At 49.5% G+C, this 19,941-nt stretch overlaps 1 protein-coding gene across 1 annotated transcript; it reads right to left on the bottom strand.

Annotated features, from left to right (window-relative positions):
* Window positions 1–4,394: 4,394 nt before the first annotated feature.
* On the bottom strand, window positions 4,395–12,100 carry LOC138762884 (leucine-rich repeat and immunoglobulin-like domain-containing nogo receptor-interacting protein 1). Its single transcript, XM_069936403.1, has 3 exons — window positions 12,034–12,100; window positions 11,177–11,245; window positions 4,395–6,943 (listed from the first exon to the last, which is right to left on the bottom strand). The coding sequence occupies exon 3, from the start codon at window positions 6,917–6,919 to the stop codon at window positions 5,120–5,122; it is 1,800 nt and encodes a 599-aa protein (XP_069792504.1). The 5' UTR covers window positions 6,920–6,943; window positions 11,177–11,245; window positions 12,034–12,100; the 3' UTR covers window positions 4,395–5,119.
* Between the last annotated feature and the right edge of the window lie 7,841 nt (window positions 12,101–19,941).

The raw sequence follows: 19,941 nt of genomic DNA, 5'->3' as shown, positions 1-19,941 counted from the left end.
TATATATTTTCTTTTAAATACACATATACACATGTACACACATATATACATACGCACACACACACACATATATATATATATATATATATGTATATATATATATATATACCCATATACACACATACATATAGTTCGTGGCCATTTTTGCTCTCGTTACATGTCTTCATCTCTCTGTCTGTTTTGTAGTTGTTCTGCAAATTTTCGTGCTTCCTCCGGATCCGAGAATAGTCTGTTTTGCTACCCTAGAATAACTATTTTAAGTACCACTGGGTACTTCAGCATAAATTTATATCTTTTTTTTCATAGGATCGCTTTTGCTGTATTAAACTCCTTCCTCTTCTTCAGGAGTTCAAAACTTATATCTGGATAGAAAAAAATTTTTTGACCTTTGTATTCCAGTGGCTTTTTGTCTTCTCTTATTTTCTTCATTGCTTTCTCCAATATATTTTCTCTTGTTGTATATCTTAGGAATTTTACTGAAATGGATCTTGGTTTTTGTTGTGGTTGTGGTTTAGGGGCTAATGTTCTGTGTGCCCTCTCTATTTCCATTTCTTCCTGTAATTCTGGTCTTCCTAGGACCCTGGGGATCCAATCTTTTATAAATTCTCTCATATTCTTGCCTTCTTCATCTTCCTTAAGGCCCACTATCTTTATATTATTTCTTCTATTATAATTTTCCATTATATCTATCTTCTGAGCTAACAGCTCTTGTGTCTCTTTAACTTTTTTATTAGATTCTTCTAATTTCTTTTTTAAGTCATCTACTTCCATTTCTATGGCTGTTTCTCGTTCTTCCACCTTGTCCACTCTTTTTCCTATATCTGACATGACCATCTCTAATCTATTCATTTTTTCTTCTGTACTTTTTATTGTTCTTTTTATTTCACTAAATTCTTGTGATTGCCATTCTTTTATTGATTCCATATATTCTTTAAAAAAAAAATATCCATGTACTTGCCTTTCCCTTCTTCTTCACTTTCTCTGTGTTCTTCCTCTTCTTCTTCCTCTGGGTTGGTCATCTGTTGTTTCTTTGATTTCCTTTTACTCTCTTCTTTCTTTCTCTCGTTATTCTCGTTATTTTCTGTGTTTTCCTCTTGTTGTTGTGCTGTGGCTGTCATTCTCAGCTGTGGAGATCGACTCCTCAGCTGGTCCCCCCTCCTGTCAGTGTTTTTTTTTGTCTTGCGCATCGCGCATGCACGACTCCTTGCACATGCATGGTTGCGCACTTTTTCTTGGCTCCGCGAGCCATTTTTGTAGTCCCGAGCTCGGGACTTCGACTGACCTGAGGGAGCAGGCTTCTCTCTCCACAGTGGGCCTCCTCGGACAGGTAAGGCCTTCACCTTCTTCTTCCGATGTCTTTTCTTCTTCTCTTCTTCCCGTTGCTTTCGACTTTTCTTTCTTCGTTGCCATTTTATTCCCACCTTTACTTTCACTTTATTTTAATTTTCGTGTTTGTGCCTTTGCTTTTTCTCTGTTTTTTTTAAACTTTTCTGGAGAGGGTTGGAGTTCCCCGACCGGCCACTACTCCATCACGTGACTCCTCTTCATGCTCTCTCTCTCACCCCCCTTTTTCCCCTGTCTCCTTTCACAGAGCCAAAATCAATTCTCACCTTTCCTCTTACCATCTCCAATTCACACTGTTTGTTGGTCTGAACCCCTCCCCTTCCCAATCTCCCCCTCTTTCTCTCCCCAGTCTTTATTCAGACACCTGCCTGCTATTTGTTATTCCTTGAGGAAGGACTCGGGCTCAAAACATTGGTACCTCCTGTGGATACTGCAAGACCGGCTGAGTTCCTCCAGCATTTATTGTGTATTTTTACCTTTCCAAGGAGGGCTCTGCTGTGACTAAGGGCCAGTGTTCCCCTACTCCTGCTGCTGTTGAAGGGTGGAGCGGACGGTTCAGGAGGCGCTGTCATAGGAGCCCGGGTGAATCACCACGGTGAAGCTACCGTATAAACTCATAATCAGTGAGTTTTTTGGACCAATTTTTCAGGTCAAAATTGGGGGTGGGGATTGACTTTTAAATGGATCATACTTTTGTACCTGCGTTATTCAAGGCATCAGGAGCTCGGATGGCCAGATCCGGAATCCATGATCGGAATGTTGGGAACTTGAATGGGCTGGTGGCCTAGGCGAGGGTCCGCAGTCAGGGCATCAGGAGCTCCGGTAAATGGGCGGCTGGGGTGAGAGTTCGCGGCCAGGACATCAGGAGCTTGGATGGGCAGGCAGCCTGGGCAAAAATAGTTGGGGGGTGACTTTTACACAGGATTGATTATTACATGTGTATATACAGCAATTGAAGTTTTAGCAAGATCTCCACTTGAAATTAACTTGAATTTGTGTTTCAATGTCACAGTCCCCTGCATGGGAAGTTAGGTGAGTGCTTTTCTGGCTATGACTGCTCCTGCCCTTGTTTGTCACATCGGGTTATGTGTATAACACAGAGAAACACTGAAAACTACAAATGCTGGATTCCTGCTGCCCAGAGGAGATTCAACCAGGTTGATTCCAGGAACAAGGGGTTGGCCTATGAAGAGTCATCTGGGACTGTACTCGCTGAAATTTAGAAGAATGAGAGGAGATCTTATAGAAACATATAAAATTATGAAACGCATTGATAAGATTGAGGTAGGTAAGGTGTTTCCATTGGTGATTAAGACAGGGCTTCAAGATTTAGGGGAGTAGATTTAGGACGTAGATGAGGAGGAACTGCTTTTCTCAGAGGGTGATGAATCTGTGGAATTCACTGCCCATTGAAGCAGTTGAGGCGATTTCAGTAAATATATTGAAGGCAAGTTTAGATAGATTTTTATATAGTTGGGGTATTAAGGCATATAGGGAAAAAGCAGGTAGGTGGAGATGAGCCCATCATCAGATCAGCCATGATCTCGACAGGCTAGATGGCCGACTCCTGTTCCTATTTCTGATGTGCATAAAGTAGAACCTTGAGGACCCAGGTCAGGATCCTTTATCGAGTCTTCATCAATCCTCATCGATGCTGACTGAGCATTTCTCCCCAATAATTCTGCCCGTCCTGCCGGATCCCCACCCCAGGCCTTGTTTGCTCTCAGCCCACTGCATCTAGAACATGTGCAGAGAACCAGGTAGGGGTGTAATTCATATCCCGACCCGGAATAATGTATTCAGTAGAGGAAGGACGTGGACACTGTGGAGAGGGGGCAGAGGAGATTTACCAGGATCTTGACTGGGTTGGGGAACAAGTCTTAGGAGGCAGGTTTAGCAGAGCTGGGACTTTTTGGAGCGAAGAAGGATGAGAGGAGACTTGATAGAAGTCTACAAGATTCTGAGAGACATAGACAGGGTGGACGGGCAGCACCGTTTCCCCAGGGCGGGAGTATCTAACATCAGAGGAATCTACAAAGTGAAGGGAGGAGGTGTCTGAAATGCCTTGCCGGGGGAGGTGGTGAAGGCTGGTACAATATGGGCATTTAAGAGACCCTTAGACACATGGATGAAAGAAAAGAGGATTACGAGGTTATGGAGGGCTGAATTTTAATGGTGGGGAGGGTTAGGAATATATAGAGTGGCACAACCTTGAGAATGAAAGGGCTTGTGTTCAATGTTGCCCAATTACCAGACTCCAGACTCTGAAGAAAGAAGAAGGGAAAGCTGACAGAGGAAGATGTGAGGAGGCGAAGAGGAACCAAGGAGATGATGGTGGACTTCAGGAGAGGGCAACCAGGAGAACACGGCCCAGTCCTCATTGAGGGCCCAGCAGTGGAGAGGGTTAAGAACGTCAAATTCCTGGGTGTCAGTATCTCCGAGGATCAGTCCTGGGGCCTCCACTTCGACGCAATCGCAAAGAAGGCTTGCCAGTGGCTACGCTTTGTAAGGTGTTTGAGGGGATTCGGTATGTAACCGAAGACTCTCGTAAACTTCTGCAGGTGGACCGTGGAGAACATCCTGGCTGGTTGCATCACTGCCTGGTAAGGAGGAGCCAACGCTCAGGACAACAAAAAATGTCACAGACACTGCTCTCCCTCATCCCATCTCTTCTGCCATGACTTGGAATTCCCCCAGGAAGGTTTCCAGAGCAGGGCTCACGCCCATTTGGCCCCACCTGCCTGTGGTGGCTTCCCATCTCTGGTCCCCTGGATCACCCGCCTTAGCCTTGATATTGCAAAAGATAGTGGATGGAGCCCAGGACATCCCTAGTAATACCCTCCCCACCATTGAGAACATCTACAGGGAATGCTGCCATCAGAGAGCAGCGGCAATCATCAAGGACCCACACAACCCAGTAAACATTCTGTTCTTGCTGCTGCCATCAGGAAAGAGGTCTCGGTGCCACAAGACTCGCACCACCAGGTTCAGGAACAGCTGCTCCCCCTCCACCATCAGACTCCTCAACAACAAACTCAATCAGGGACTCATTTAAGGACTCTGTCGTGTGCACTTTATTGATTTTCCCTCTCTGTTGCACAGTTTGTTTACATGTGTACGTTGTGTTTTTTTTTGCATGACCAATAAGTGGTCATTTTCATGTTTTGCACCGAGGACTGGAGAACGCGGTTTCATCAGGTTGGACTTTACAATCAGATGATATTAAACTTGACTAGAAGTGGCAATTCTGACTGGCTCACAGGAAAAAGAGTCTCGGGAATGTATGTGATGTCATGTATGTTCTCTGTCGGTAAATTTGAAATCACAGGTCTGTGACATCAGTGTGTATCAAGGGTCTGTGACAGCTAGGGATGATGTGTTTTCCCCCTCATTGACATGGCATGTCACGTGTAGGGATGACGTGTGGGGATGATGCTGCCTGTCACGTGGGTATGACGCTCCCTGTCACTTGTAGGGATGACATTTGTGGGGATGACACGTGTGGGGATGACATGGCCTGTCACATGTGGGGATGACGCTGCCTGTCACGTATGGGGATGACCTGTGGGGATAATATGGCCTGTCACGTGTGAGGATGACACTGCCTGTCACGTGTGGGGATGACACATGTAGGGATGACACTGCCTGTCGCATGTAGGGATGACGTGTCCTGTCTTGTAGGGATGACGTGTGTGGGATGACATTGCCTGTCATGTGTGGGGATGACATGTATAGGGTTGATGCTGCCTGTCACATGCCCCACGATGACTCAGCTTCACACCATCTTGACGTTCAATCTGCCGTCGGCCCGGGCCTCTCCGTCCTCGCCGCCAGCGTGGGGAACAAACTCAATATGGGTGTTGTGACGGATGGGCCCGCAGGCCCGGCTCCACAACAGCAGCAGGGAGAAGCAGGTGGCGAGCACACCGAGGAAGGAGGCCAGACCCAATGTGGTAGCGATGGCCAGGGCGCGGGGCCCGGCAGCCGCAGGGTGCTGGGGGTGTGGGCCAGAGCCCAGTGCCAGTTCGCTGGCCGTCAGCGGCCGCACCTGAAGCCAAGCTGAGGCCGTATCATTGCCAGCTGCGTTGCGGGCCACACAGCGATAGGAACCGGTGTCCAAGGGCCGCACACCGGTGATCTGCAGAGTGCCGTCAGCCAGGAGGCGGCTGCGGCCGACGCCAGGGCCTATCTTTGGCCCAGGGCCAGGAACTAGGCGCTGGCGCCGGGGGTTGAGCCACAGTATGTCCGGGGGAGGTATGCCCGAGGCCCGACAACGCAGGTCCACCGTCTGGGCCTCGCGGACCTGCAGCTGCTGGGCCGGGGATTTGTCACGGATGCGTGGCCGGCGGCAGCGGAAGGCCCCAGCTGGGAATGGCTCGGTCATGCGGTCCAGCCGCAGGCCTCGCGCAGGCTCTGGTGTAGTGCACATTGGCCCTGGGCCCAGGAAGGTGATGCGCTGACGCCTACGGGCCAGCCACAGCAGGCGGCAGTCGCAGGCCAGTGGGTTGTTGCCTAGGCCCAGGCTCTGCAGCCCAGCGGCCGTGCGGAACGACGTCACCTCCAGGCAGTCCAGCTGATTGGCCGTGACATCGAGCAGGCGCAGGCCAGCCAATCCACGGAAGGCGCCAGGTGCCACAGAGACCAGTTGGGCACCAGCCAGTCGCAGCTCCTGCAGCCGCGTTACGTGGTGCAGCAGGACCCCGCGGATGGTGCGGATGGGATTGTGGGATAGGTTGAGGAAGCGCAGCTGGGAGAGGGGCCGAAGGGCGGCATAGGGCACCTCGCTCAGGTTGCAGCGGGTGATAGAGAGCCAGACCAGGGTCAGGCCCTGCAGGGCGTCTGGGTCCAGCACTCCCAGGCCCTGCCAGCCATCCAGCTCCAAGGCCCTCAGGAGGCCCAGGCCACTGAGCCAGGCAGGAGGCAGCAAGCTAGGCCTGGGCATATCCCTCAGCCTAAGCACAGTCAGATTGGCCAGCAGGCCCAGTGCAGAGGCTGGAGCCTCCTCTACTGCTAAACCCTCCACCACTAGCTGTTCCAGGCCGCCCAGGCCTCTGAAAGCCTCATCCCCCACATGCACCAGGCTGGGGTCACCCAGGGCCAAGGCTTGCAGGCCAGATGGGCCCTCGAGGCCACCATCCAGCAGGGCGACCAATGGGTTAAGGCTCAGGTCCAGGGTGGCCAGGCCTGACAGGCCCCGCAGGCTGCCAGGCTCCAGCAGCCGGAGCTGGTTGGCCCGCAGGTCAAGGGCCCGCAGGCTGCCCAGGCCCTCGAAGGCCCCGGGTCGGAGCTGGGACAGCAGGTTGCGGCGTAGGTTGAGTTCCTCCAGCCGGCGGGCCCAGGATGAGGGACGTGTCCAGTCGGCGCGGCTCACCAACCGGATCAGGTTGTCGCTAAGATCCAGCCGGCGGGTGGTGGCTGGAAACCCACGGGGGACAGAAGGTAGGCGGCGGCCCTGGCAGACTGCCGTCCGGTTCTGGGACCAGCACTGGCAGGCTGAGGGGCAGGCTAATGTCGGGCTCGGTGGACGGGCCAGGAGCAGGAGGAGCACACTCCACCATCCAGCGGCGGACATCATTCCAGTGGCGATCTCGGCCTGAACCTGTGGACATAGCAGTCAGAGGATCAATGAGGGAATGGACCTAGAGCTATCCAGCACAGTAGAAGCCTTTCGGCCCTCGATGGCAAAAAAATTAAATCCTACTCATAACCTCTACCATCCATGAGCCTGTCTGAGAGTCTCTTAAATGCCCCTAATGTTCGAGCCTCCACCACCATCCCTGGCAATGCATTCCAGGCTCCCACAACTCTCTGTGGAAAAAAACATCTCCCCTAAACTTCCCTCCCTTCACTCTGTACACGTGTCCTCTGGTGTTGGCTCTTCCCACCCTGGGAAATGGACACTGGTTGTCCACCCTGTCTACGCCCCTGAGAATCTTGTCAACCTTTATCAAGTCTCCTCTCATCCTTCTTCGAACCAAAGAGAAAAGTCCCAGCTCTGCTAACCCTACCTCAATAAGACTTATTTTCCAATCCAGGCAACATCCTGGTGAATCTCCTCTGCCCCCTCTCCACAGTTCCACATCCTTCCTGTAATGAGGTGACCAGAACTGAACCCAATTCTCGAAGTGTGGGCTCACCAGAGTTTTATCTAGCTGCAACACAACCTCTCTACTCCTGAACTCAATACCCCGACTATTGAAGCCCAGTGTCCCATCAGCCTTCTTAACTCTCCTATCAATCTGTGCTCATGACTTTCTGAATGAGCCACTCATGCAAGCCCCAAACCTCTAACGTCAGAGTCACCCAGTGTGGTGACTGGTTCTTTAGCCCAACCTGCTCTTGGTGACCAAACTATCCCATCCAGTCATCCCATCTTTGGCCCATAATCTATTGTGAAGAATTTTCCCACACTTTAGACTTCAGAGGCTGAGATCTCTCATCCAAGAGCATATTAACAGCTAAAGAAAGTTTTTGGGGAGGGAATCTGAGGAGGAGATGTGTAAATGGTGGGAACAGCTCAGCTTGGAGGAAGAGAAAATGCCCGGGAAATATTTATTTGCTGTAAAGCATGATTTTGGGCTGTGACAGTCAGTAGGAATTGGAAACGTTTCCTCCTCACTGACAATCAACAAGGTTGTGTGCTTAACCCACTGCTCTACTCTCTCTACACCTGACTGTGTGGCCAGGCACAATTCCAATGCCACCTCCAAGTTTGACAATGACACCAGGGTTGTCGCCAGAATCACAAACGGCAATGAGCATCCAGGAGGGAGATAGATCAGCTCGTTGGATGGTGTAACGACAACAAGCTTGCACTCAACTTCAGCAAAACCAAGGATTGTGGACTTCAGGAGGGAGTCAGAAGAGCGCGATCCAGACCTCATCGAGGGCTCAGTAGTGGAAAGGGTCAAGAACTTAAAATTCCTGGGTGTCAACATCTCCGAGGATCTGTCCTGGAGCCTCCACGTTGATGCAATCATGAAGAAAATTCGCCTGCGGCTATACTTTATGATGAGTTTGAGGTTGGATCAGTGGTAAAGGTAAATGCTATGTGGGCACTTGTTTCAAAGGGGACTGTGTATAAGAGTAAAGAGGTGTTGATGAGACTCTATGGGGCACTGGTGAGACCCCATTTGGATACTGTGTGCATCCACTCTGTGGATGTAAATAAGATGTTTCCCTGTTGGGTGATTCCAGGACAAGAGATCACAGTTAGAATTAAAAAATACCAATTTACAACAGAGATGAGGAGAAATTTCTTCAGCCAAAGGGTCATGGATTTGTGGAATTTCTCGCCACCTGTAGGTGTGGAGGCTGAATCATTGGGGGAGTTTAAAGGGGAAATTGATAGGTATCTAATTGGTCAGGGTATCATGGGATATGGGGACAAGGCTGGAACCTGGAACTAGGGAGGTGTCATGGAGCAGAGTCGATGGGCCGAATGGCCTGCGTCTTTTTCTTGTGATCTTGTGAGATTTGGCATGTCACAGATCATGGGAAATGTTGACACCCAGACATCTAAAGTTCCTGAGCAGTGGGCAAGCATGCGTTGAAAACATCTACAGGTGGAGAGCATCCTGATGGGGTACATCACCGTCTGGTATGTAGGTGCCTACACTCAGGACAAGATAACATTCCAGATGGTTGTCAACCCAGCCAGCGCCATCACGGGCACCTGACTTCACTCTATCTTGCACATCTACAGGAGGTCGTGTCTTAAGTATGCAGCCTCTGTCCTCAAGGACCCCCACCACACTCTACTACCATCGGGAAGGAGGGACACCAGAATCTCGAGCAGCAAACAATCTGCTGGAGGATCTCTGTGGGTCGATCATCAGAGGGTGTGTGAGACTTTCTGAATGAGTCTACCATGGGACCTTGTCAAATTCCTTCCTAAAAGTCATCCTTTTTTTTGCCACTTCCTCAAAAGATTCGATTAGGCTCATGAGGCATGACCTTCCTCTCACAAAGCCACGTTGACTACCCCTGAGAAGGGTTAGGGACTTCTCTAAATGCTCATAAACCCTATCCCTATCAATCCTCTCCAATAGTTTGCCCACCACTGACGTAAGAATGATTAAATCCAAGCAGGATTTTTCCACTGAGGTTGGGTGAAACAAGAACATGGGTAAAAGGGGGAAAGGGGAAATGCTTAAAGGGAATATTGGGGGAATCTCTTCACATAAAAGGTTGGTTTGCAGGTGCAGTAGGCTATCAGGAATGGAACGCTGGCCCTTCATTGCTGGACAGACTGAATTTAGGAGCAGGGAGGTCCTGCTGCAACTGTACAAGGTCCTGGCGAAGCCGCATCTGGAGAACTGTGTGCAGTTCTGGCCTTCTTACTTGAGGAAGGATGGACTGGCTTTGGAAGTGGTGCAGAGGAGGTTCGTCAGGTCGATTCCAGAGATGAGGGGGTTGGTCTATGAGGAGAAATTGAGTCGTCTGTGTCTGGACTCACTGGAATTTAGAAGAATGAGAGGGGATTTTATAGAAACATATAAAATTATAAAAAGTTTAGATTTGATTGAGGTAGGTAAGATGTTTCCATTGGTGGGGGAAACCAGAACGAGGGGACACAGCCTCAAGATTCAGGATGGAAATGAGGAGGAACTTCTTTTCCCAGAGGGTGGTGAATCTGTGAAATTCGCTGCCCATTGAAGCAGTGGAGGCGACCTCAGTAAATACATTTATGACAAGGTTGGATAGATCTTTACATAGTCGGGGAATTAAGGGGTATGGGGAAAAGGCCCATCATCAGATCAGCCGTGATCTCATTGAATGGCAGAGCAGGCTCAACGGACCAAATGGCCGACTCCTGCTCCTATTTTTGATGTTCACTGAGAGAGCGCTGAGAGTGTGGAACAAACTGTCAGTGAAAGTGGAGGTTGGAGGATGATTTCAACATTTATGAGAAGATCAAACAGGTTCATGGATGGTTCGAGTGCAGGTTGATGGGCCTCGGCAATATAAATAGTTTGGCATGGACTAGATGGACTGAAGGGGCTTTTTCAATCTGGTAGTATTGTGTGCAGTTCTGGTCTCCAAGTTTGAGGAAGGACATTCTTGCTTTTGAGGGAGTTCACGAGGTTAATTCCCGGGATGGCGGGACTGCCATATGTTGAAAGATTGGAGCGTCTGGGATTTAGAAGGAGGAGAGGGGATCTGATTGAAACATTATTAAGGGATTGGACACACTAGAGGCAGTAAACATGTTCCCAATGTTGGGGGAGTCCAGAACCAGAGGCCACAGTTTAAGAATAAGGGATTGGCCGTTTAGAACAGAGTTGAGGAAGAATGTCTTCACCCAGAGAGTTGTGGGTGTGTGGAACGCTCTGCCCCAGAAGGCAGCGGAGGCCTGTTCTCTGGGGGCTTTCAAGACAAGAGTTAGATAACGGATTCGAGGGAGAAGACAGGAACGGGGCACTGATTGTGATAATCGGCCATGTTCGCGGTGGATGGTGGGGCTGGCTCAAAGGGCCGAATGGCCTGCTCCTTCACTTTGTTGTTTGCGACTGGAAACGGTGACCATTCTTTATCCTGCTTGACCTGTTGAGATCCAACAGGGTTCTTTTAGCTGCAGACACGAACTGTTCATCCTCTTTGGTGAAAGACAAGATACAGGCATGCAGAGTGAATAAGGTGAAAGGGCTTGGGCAGGGTCCGAGGAGGGAAACGGCCCATCCATGTTTCAGATCAGGGCCCTTCGTCAAGAGCTGAAACGTGGATGGACTGTTTGTCCTCACAGACGCCACTTGATTTGCTCAGTCCCTCCAGCCTCTTCTTGCCAGGTCGAGTCTCTGTGCATGAATACTCTCACGACGTCCCAACCTACCTGACTCGCCCTCTTCCGATATCCCTGCAGGTGTCTCTGGTCACGTCCGAAAGTGGGGAGAAGGCTGGTCTGCAAAAGAGCACCAGAAGGCATGGCTTCTCTCTGAGATCTCCGGAAGAAGCAGCAACATGAAAGGACGATAATTCGGGTGGCAAATTCCAAGGTGACATGCGAGGCGGAAGCCAGGGTGGACAGGCAAGGATGCACTCCCCTTCGCCCTGGAGTTCCCCTGGTCAAGGGCTACAATTACAGGATGATATCAAGATGGCTGTCTCACCCCATCACGCCTGGGGCCTTCTCTACATCGGAGAGACTGGGCGCAGGCTGGGAGATCGCTACACTGAGCATCTTCGCTCCATCCGCACCAATGACAGGGTGGTCACCAATGACAATACTACCCAGTGGCCGACCACTTCAATTCCGCGCCTGCCTCCTGCACTGACATGTCTGTCCATGACCTTCTGAACAGTCCCACCAAGACCATCTGTAAATTAGAGGAGCAACACCATGGATTCTGTCTGGGCCCTCTCCATCCAGATGGCATTAACATCGACCTTGCCCTGCCCCCTGTTTGGTGCTGTGTCCTCCCTCCTTGATCCACCTATCACCTCCTGTTTGTGTGGCTGTGCTCCTCCCCCTACCCCTACCTCCTTCACCCCCCCCAACTGATTTGTTTGGGTGCCTGCCAACATTTTTAAAAAGTTAATTTTAAACAGAGACAGACAGCACAGAAGGGCCCATTTCAGCCCACAAGTCCGTGCCGACCAATTCCACCCCATTAACCTACAGCCCCAGTGCATTTTGAACTTTTGTTTGTACCCTGATCAAGCCCGGAACGTTAGTTGATGTATCTTTACCTTTGCTATACAAAGTTTTCTGTTCGACCTGCTGAGTTTCTCCAGCACTGTGGTTTATATCCATGCCCAGTGATTGGCTGAATGAAATTTCCAGCTCATCCAATCAGCGGAGTGATTCTTAAAAACACAAAGCTGGGTCTCACTGACATTTACGGTGGAGAGTGGGCACAGTAGGTAGATCCCCTGCCCCAGAGCACCAGAATTCCCCACCACCCAACTAACCAGGTGCTGGGAATCGTCCACTAACTACACCAGACAACCAAGATTTTGCTTCCTGAACACTTTTGGGTGTATTTATGGATTGTGGGCTGCTGATCACAAAAATCGCCTTAAACATTTCCTATCACGTACCTTTTATCAGATATAACCTATGTTTGTCATTTCCTGTCATATCTTAAGTCAACTTCAAACATCCAAAACCGTGAAGTTCAATATGTCATTAAAAATTCATTTTCTGCGTTCACTCATGGACTCCTTCCTGGCCGATCTCAGTGCAGTCAGCGACGAACATGGTGAAAAGTTTCACCGGGACATTTCAACTGTGGAAAAGTGGTATCAGGGCAACTGGAATCCATCAATGCCGGCCGACTATTGTTGGACACAAGAGGCATCAGATGCTGAGTACAAATGAAAATCAGCGGCAAAACATTTTTAGGTCAGTTGAACTGACATTAAACATGGTCAATTCAATAAAAGTTCATTATGTTTCTCCAACTTCCTACGTGATAGAACGAATCTGAAATTATCTTTGTATTCAGCTTGACATTGTCCATCATAGTCCCCACTTTTGTTTCAGGAAGCAAACCTCTTGAAAAAAACTTCTTGTCCAATGTTATTTGTGTCTGGTTAGGTGGATTTTGTTAAGTTGCCTTGTTGGTTAGACTGAAATTACCTGGTTACTTGGGTCTGAGTCTCGATTAGATGGTTTGGTTTGGTCCGGTAAGGGGCAGGTTACTTGGACCTGCTCGTGCGGTGAAGAGTTAGTTGGGTCTGGTTCAGGATCATCAGTTGAGTTGGGCATCAATGACTCACTGAATGTGGTCAGAGTAGTAGTTGGGGTGGGTTAATTTGGACAAGTTAGAGACTAGTTACTTGGATAGGTTCAAGACAAGTGGTTAGTTGGACCTGGTTGGAGGAAAGTGGTTAGATGGATCTGGTTAGGGACAAGTGGTTAATTGGACCTGGTTGGGGACACGTGGTTAGTAGGGCCTGGTTAGGGGCAAGTGGTTAGTTGGACCTGGTTGGGGAACAAGTGGTTAGTTGGACTTGGTTGGGGACAAGTAGTTAGTTGGACCTGGTTATGGACAAGTGGTTAATTGGACTTGGTTGGGGACAGGTGGTTAGTTGGACCTGGTTATGGACAAGTGGTTAGTTGGACCTGGTTGGGAACAAGTAGTTAGTTAGACCTGGTTATGGACACATGGTTAGTTGGACCTGGTTGGGGACACGTGGTTAGATGGACGAGGTTGGGGGCAAGTAGTTAACTGGGCCTGGTTAGGGACAAGTGGCAGAATGTTTGCCCTGTGACGCTGCCACAAAACACTGAATTTCATGACGTTCATGACAATAAATTCTGATTCTGAAGTAGTTAATTTATGAACCAAAAGGAAAGCTTCATTTGACTGACCTGCCCAAACGTAATGGATTCGTGGATATATATTCCCACTGCTTTAGGATAAAGAAGAGAAGATTAATGGGAGAGTCTCGTACAGGATTGATGGGCATCCACTTGGAGCAGAGATGCAGAGGAAATTTTTCACCCGAAGGGAGGTGAATCTGTGGCATTTGTTACCACAGGTGGGTGTTGAGGCCGGGTCATTGGGTGTATTTAAGGCAGAGATTGTTAGATTCTTAATTAGCCAGGGCATCAAAGGTTATGGGGAGAAGGCCAGGTAGAGGGGCTGAGTGGGGAAATGGACCAGTTCATGATTAAATGTTGGGGCAGACTCAATGGGCTGGTTATGCTCCTATGGTTTCAAGGGGGCGTGAAGGATATTTTGTGGGCAGAGATGCAGATTGTTACAGACCTAACAGGGAAATGGGCACACGGGAAGGTGGACGCTCTGAGAATAAGGGACGACCACCTTACAGGAGTGGGCAGAGGTGCAGACTATGTATCTGTGGGTATGAGGGGGGGTGGGGTCACTGGGTTTGCAGTAAATGTCAGTGGATGATTTTGTGCATGAGATTTCACCATCATACACACAAAATGCTGGCGATAATAAATAGAGAAGGGTAGATAAATATTCACAGAATTGATCAATAAAATCTGCTGATGCGAGGATCTAGTGCAGTGCTGGAGAAACGCAGCAGGTCACACAGAGCCAACAGGAACTAAAATCACAGATGGCATCGCTGCAAGGAAAGGGTGATGTTTCACTGCGAGCATCTTCCACAGCGAATCCTGAGCCAAAATATTCATTTAGTTTCTCCACCGTCTCCCATTATTATTTCTCCAGCCTCAGAAGTCAGGCAGCAGATTGGCTGGTGGCCCCAGAGTAGTTTATGGTTGAGGTAGAATGGAGAGGGTCAAGCTTAGGGTGAAGAAAGTAACCTCCATGTTGTAGATTCCTCTGCACCCCCCCCCCCCCCACCCAACATCAAGGTCTTAAGTCCTCTTTCACTCCAGTAAACTCCAGCAGATGCAGATCCAGAGTAACAACTTTCTCAATCTAGGTGGGGGACCCATCCATCTCTGCACCACTTCCTGAAATGGAGGCAGAGAGGGAAGAGAAATGGTCGGTGGATTTGAGGGCAGAGTTGAAGTCATGAGCTAGGGTTAGGGACTAGGGTTTGAGTTAAGGGTAAGAGTCGGAGTTAGGGGTTATGGTTAGGCAATTGACATCCTGCAGAACATGGAACGTTAGAGCACAGTGCAGGCCCTTTGGCCCCCAAAGCTGTTCCAACCTTCATTTATGATGGAAAAAAAATGAAACTCTCCCTACCCCTTAACCCTCTATTTTTCTTCCATCCTTGTGTCTAAGAGTCTCTTAAATGCCCCTATTGTTCCAGCCTCCACCTCCATCCCTGGCAATTCATTCCAGGCCCCCACAACTCTCTGTATAAAAATACTTATCCCTGACATCCCCCCTAAATTTCCCTCCCTTCACTCTGTACACGTGTCCTCTATGTTGACTATTCCTACCCTGGGAAACAGGTGCTGGCTGTCCACCCTATCTATGTCTCTCATAATCTTGTCAACCTCTATAAGTCTCCTCTTATCCTTCTTTGGTCCAAAGAGAAAATTCCCAGCTCTGATAACATTTCCTCATAAGACTTATTTTCCAATCCAGGCAACATCCTGGTGAACCTCCTCTGCACCTTCTCCACAGCTTCCACATCCTTCTTGTAATGAGGCAACCAGAACTGAACACTGAACACAATACTCCTAATGTGGTCTCACCAGAGATTTGTTGAGTTACATGACCTCTCTACTCTTGAATTCAATCCCCCAACTAATGAAGCCCAGGGTCCCAACCTTGAGGGATGTATGGATTTGGACCCCCAAGGTCCCTTTGTTCATCCACACTCCTAAGTAACAGACCATTAACTCTGTCCTCAGCCTTCTGGTTTGTCTTCACGTTTAACCAGATTGAACCCCATCTGCCCCTTTTCCGCCCAACTCTATCCTCTTGTAACCTTACTTCATCCACAACTCCTCCAACCTTCGTGTCATCTGCAAGCTTATTGACCCCTCCTTCCGCCTCTTCATCCAGGTCATTTAGAAAAATCACAAAGAGCAGGGGGGGGGTCCCAGAACAGATCCTTGCGGAACTCTACCAGTCACCGACCTCCAGGCAGAATATTCTCAGTCCACCACTACTCTCTGCTTTCTACAGGCAAGCCCATTCTGAGAAGTCGCAGAAGGAGAAATTATGGGGTTTTGAGAGGCCAGTAGATATGAGGGAAGAAGAGGCTGTTTTTTACGGATAATTAGACTGCAAGTCGAAGAAATGCAATGGGTCGGGGTTGCAGGATGAATGAAGGGGGTGCAAAGACAGCGACGCTTTATAAAGTGTTTACCTCTGGGTTATGGGTCCTTGATTCAAGCGATTTCCATTCAGCACAAGACCTGCTGGATGCTGGCGAGGTGCAGGGGTTGTGACCACAGGCTCTCCATATCCTGGTCTGGTTACAGGTTGGGAGAGCAGCTGTCTCCGGTGACCGTGGTCTCTGGAGACACCGAAGGGATCCGATTGCAGCAACACCTTTGTCCTCCTGAATATTTAAACAGAAGACTTGGAGAGAAAATAACGTGTCAGAGAGTGAGAGTCGGGTTAAATAAAGCTCAGGTAGAGTTTGATGCAGAGTGAAGTTGACGAACTTCGCCAGGAAACGGTGGACTTGAAATCACACACACGACTTTGGTCAATTAATTCATTCCAATACAAGTGTTAGTTCGGGGCAGTCGCTTCCTCTGCCCCAGTGGTTCTCAACAGTTTTCCCCACTTACACACCACCTTACGTAATCCCTATGGCATGTCCAGGCACCTGATCCGACTCCCGAGGATACACCCAGCCCCATGTTAGATCAGTGACTGAGGGTCAGCATGGGCTCAATGGGCAGAAGGGCCTGCTTCCATGATATGATGAGCCTACGCGGTTTACACGTTCCCGCATTCAAATCATCGATGATCAGTCGGGGGCTGCCGTAACGGTGACATTGCTGCTGGTGTGGACCCCGGGAGAGCAGGGAGAGGAGACACAGCGCTCCCCCGCGGGGTCCAACCGCCCAGTCTAACACACTCGGCTCCGTACGGGCTGCGACCGTGGGGTCTGGGCCCAAGATGACGGCGCCCGTGATGAGCAGCAGCCACGAGGGGTTGCAGACTCCAGGTTGAGGGGGGAGGAGGGGAGAGCGGAGGGCTGGCTCAGGGCGCCAGAAACCAGGGAGGGAGAGGGGCAGAGGGCAGATTGGGAAGGTGTGGAGGGACATGGGCCAAATGCAGGCCAATGGGACTCGGCCAGGTAGACAGGCGCGGAGCAGATGGGCTGAATCGCCTGTTTACCTGCTGTCTGAATCAGCACCTCTTCGTTGGGGAGGATCCAGCTCAGATATGGGACACAATGTTGAGGCTTTGTAGCACTGGTGAGAGTGGAGAACAGGGAGCAGTTCTGGGCTCCTCGTTCAAGAAAGGATCTTCCTCTGGAGAACCACAGGATAATAATCACAAGGAGCGTTCAACAGCTCTCGGCCTGGACTCCATGGAATTTAGGAGAATGAGGGGGAATCTCAATGAAACATGTTGAATGTTGAGTAGATGTAGAAAGGTGGTTTCCTATGGTGGGAGCGTCTGGGACAAGAGGCCACAATTTCAGGATGGAATTGAAGGGTGTCTGCTTAGAACAGAAATGCGGAGGAATTTCTTCAGCCAGAGGGCGGTGAATCTGTGGAAGTTGTTGCCACAGGTGGTTGTGGAGGCCGGGTCATAAGGCAAAGATTGATAGGTTCTTGATTAGCCAGGGGATCAAAGGTAATGGGGAGAAGGCCAGGCAGTGAGGAAATGTTTGAATGGTGGGGCAGACTCGATGGGCTGAATGGCCTATTTCTGCTCCTCTCTCAAATTCTAGGTGCCCCATTCATGGAGTCAGAGATCCTTGCAGCACACAGCCAGGCCTTTCGGCCCCACTCATCTCTGCCGACCGGGTTCCTGACCTGAGCCAGTCCCATCTGCCTGCATTCAGCCCACGTCCTGCTGAACCGTCCCAATCCACGGACCTGTCCAAATGTCTGTCCAACATCACAAACTGTCCCATCCTCCAGCACGTTGTCGGCCAGCTCGTTCCACGCTCCCACCTCCCTGTGTGGAAAAGGTGTCCCCCTCGTCTCAGACTCCCCTACCCTTATCGATGAACCTCAGCCTCCTTCACTCCATCCTTGACAGGAGGATGGCTACGACAACAAGCCAGTGAGGGGCTCAGCGGTTGCAGGACCCACATGGGCTGATGGAGATGGGGTCAGGGGGACCAGGTCTCAGAGGTAGGATTCAAGAGGGTGCTGGGGGCAAGAAGGGTTCCCGAGCCAAGCATCTAATCTTGTTAACACTGGAATCTGACAGAGTTCCTTCTATTACAGAGAGGATTAAGGGCATCAGTTTCTTTATTAAACTGGAGTAAATCAAATACTCATTAAGAGGGTCGACTGGAAAATATTTCCCCAAATGATAACCCCTTATGTGTCATTTCTTCAAATTATGAGCGCTTTCGGAGTGAAAGACTAACAGTGAGATGGTTGTATCAGGTCAATCACGAACGAACGAAAACAGGAGCACAATGTGAACCAAGTTTGATTTGACGATCAATCAATATGTTTTGTAGTAAAAGGGGCCCCTGAAGGGCACCGGGCGCTGAGGGCTTCCCGATTGTGTTGGAGTTTTGGTAAAAACACACAGAGATGCTGGAGGGACTCAGCTGGTCTTGCAGCGTCCACGGGGGTACGGATATATTTCCTCAAAGTATGAGCAGAGAACAGGAAGGCGTCAGAATAAAGACTGAAGATTAGCAAGGGGAGGAGTCCAGACCAACTCTAGGTGTTAATTGGATAAGAGGAAAGATGGGAACTGATTTTGGCTCTGTGAAAGGAGACTGAAGGGGAGAGAGAGAGTGTGCAAGCTGGGGGAAGGGGGGCATTAATGGAAACCGGAAAGGTCAATGTTAATCCAATCCGGTTGGAGGGAGCCCAGACGGGAGATGAGGTGTTGTCCCCCAGTTTGTGGGTGGGCTCAGTCCGGCCGGGCACAAGACTGAGGACGGACATGTCAGCCAGGGAATGGGACGGGGAATTGAAATGGGCGGTCACTGGGCATTCCCCGCTATTGTGGCGGACAGAGTAACAAAGTGTTGGAGGTTTGGACCTGGAGCTTGGGCGGCAGATTGGATCGAAGGGGAGTCCGTGCGGCTGCGAAGGCCACGGTCACGTTCTCTGAGGGGACTCTCTCTTGCTTCTCTTTGTCTGTAAGAGGCACCGGGTGCTGATGGCAAATCTTTGTCTGCCTTATGTTAAAGGAAATTTTGTGTAATATTACATATTTGATTTTATTACATGACAACAAAAGACATTGAATCTCTCCTTGATAATTTGAGGTCTCCTTTCCCTGATTAATGTTTTCAGCATAAGTTTCCAGTTTAATGACACCCCTCCTTGACGTGGGTGACCAGAACGGTCCTCAACGAGGCTGAAGCTTCCTGTGTGAAGACACTCATAACCATATAACAATTCTAGTATGGAAACAGGCTATCTCAGCCCCTCTAATCCGCACCGATTTAAGTGATCTCCTCTCGTCCCACCTACCTGCTCCCTGCCCAGAACCCTCCAATCCCCTCCCAACCATACACTCATCCAACCTTCTCTTAAATGAGAAAACTGACCCTACTGCAACTACCTCTTCCGGAAGGTCATTCCACTCAACCACCCCTCTCTGAGTGAAGAAGCCCTCTTTCATGTTACTTCTAATGTTTTGCCCCATTAACCCTTAACATGACCCCTTGTTCCAATCTCCCCTACCCTCAAGGGGAAGAGCCTATTCACATCTATCCCCCTCATAATTTTAAATACCTCTATCAAATCCCCCCTCAACCTTCTACACTCCAATGAATAAAGACCCAGTCTACTCAGTCTTTCTCCATATTCTAGATACTGCAATCCAGGCAACATCTTAGTAAATCTTCTCTGAACCCTCTCTACCTTATTGATATCCTTCCTATAATTTGGGGCCCAGAACTGCACACACTATTCCAAATTTGGCCTCACCAATGCCTTGAACAGTCTTAATACCACCTCCCAGCTCCTTTATTCTATGCTTTGATTTATAAACGCTAGCATACCCAAAGCCTTCTTTACCACCCTATCTACATAAGAGTCCACTCTCAAAGAACGATGAACCGTTATTCCAAGATCTTAGTTCCTCT

Source organism: Narcine bancroftii, chromosome 5, assembly GCF_036971445.1.
Source record: "Narcine bancroftii isolate sNarBan1 chromosome 5, sNarBan1.hap1, whole genome shotgun sequence".
In the NCBI taxonomy this organism is placed as follows: Eukaryota; Metazoa; Chordata; class Chondrichthyes; order Torpediniformes; family Narcinidae; genus Narcine; species Narcine bancroftii.
The sequence above is the reverse complement of the archived record's forward strand: the minus strand, read 5'-3'. Positions and strand labels throughout refer to the sequence as shown.

Excerpts from the sequence above, each read along its gene's own strand:
- LOC138762884 (XM_069936403.1), bottom strand. The coding sequence starts at position 6,919 with ATGATGTCCGCCGCTGGATGGTGGAGTGTGCTCCTCCTGCTCCTGGCC.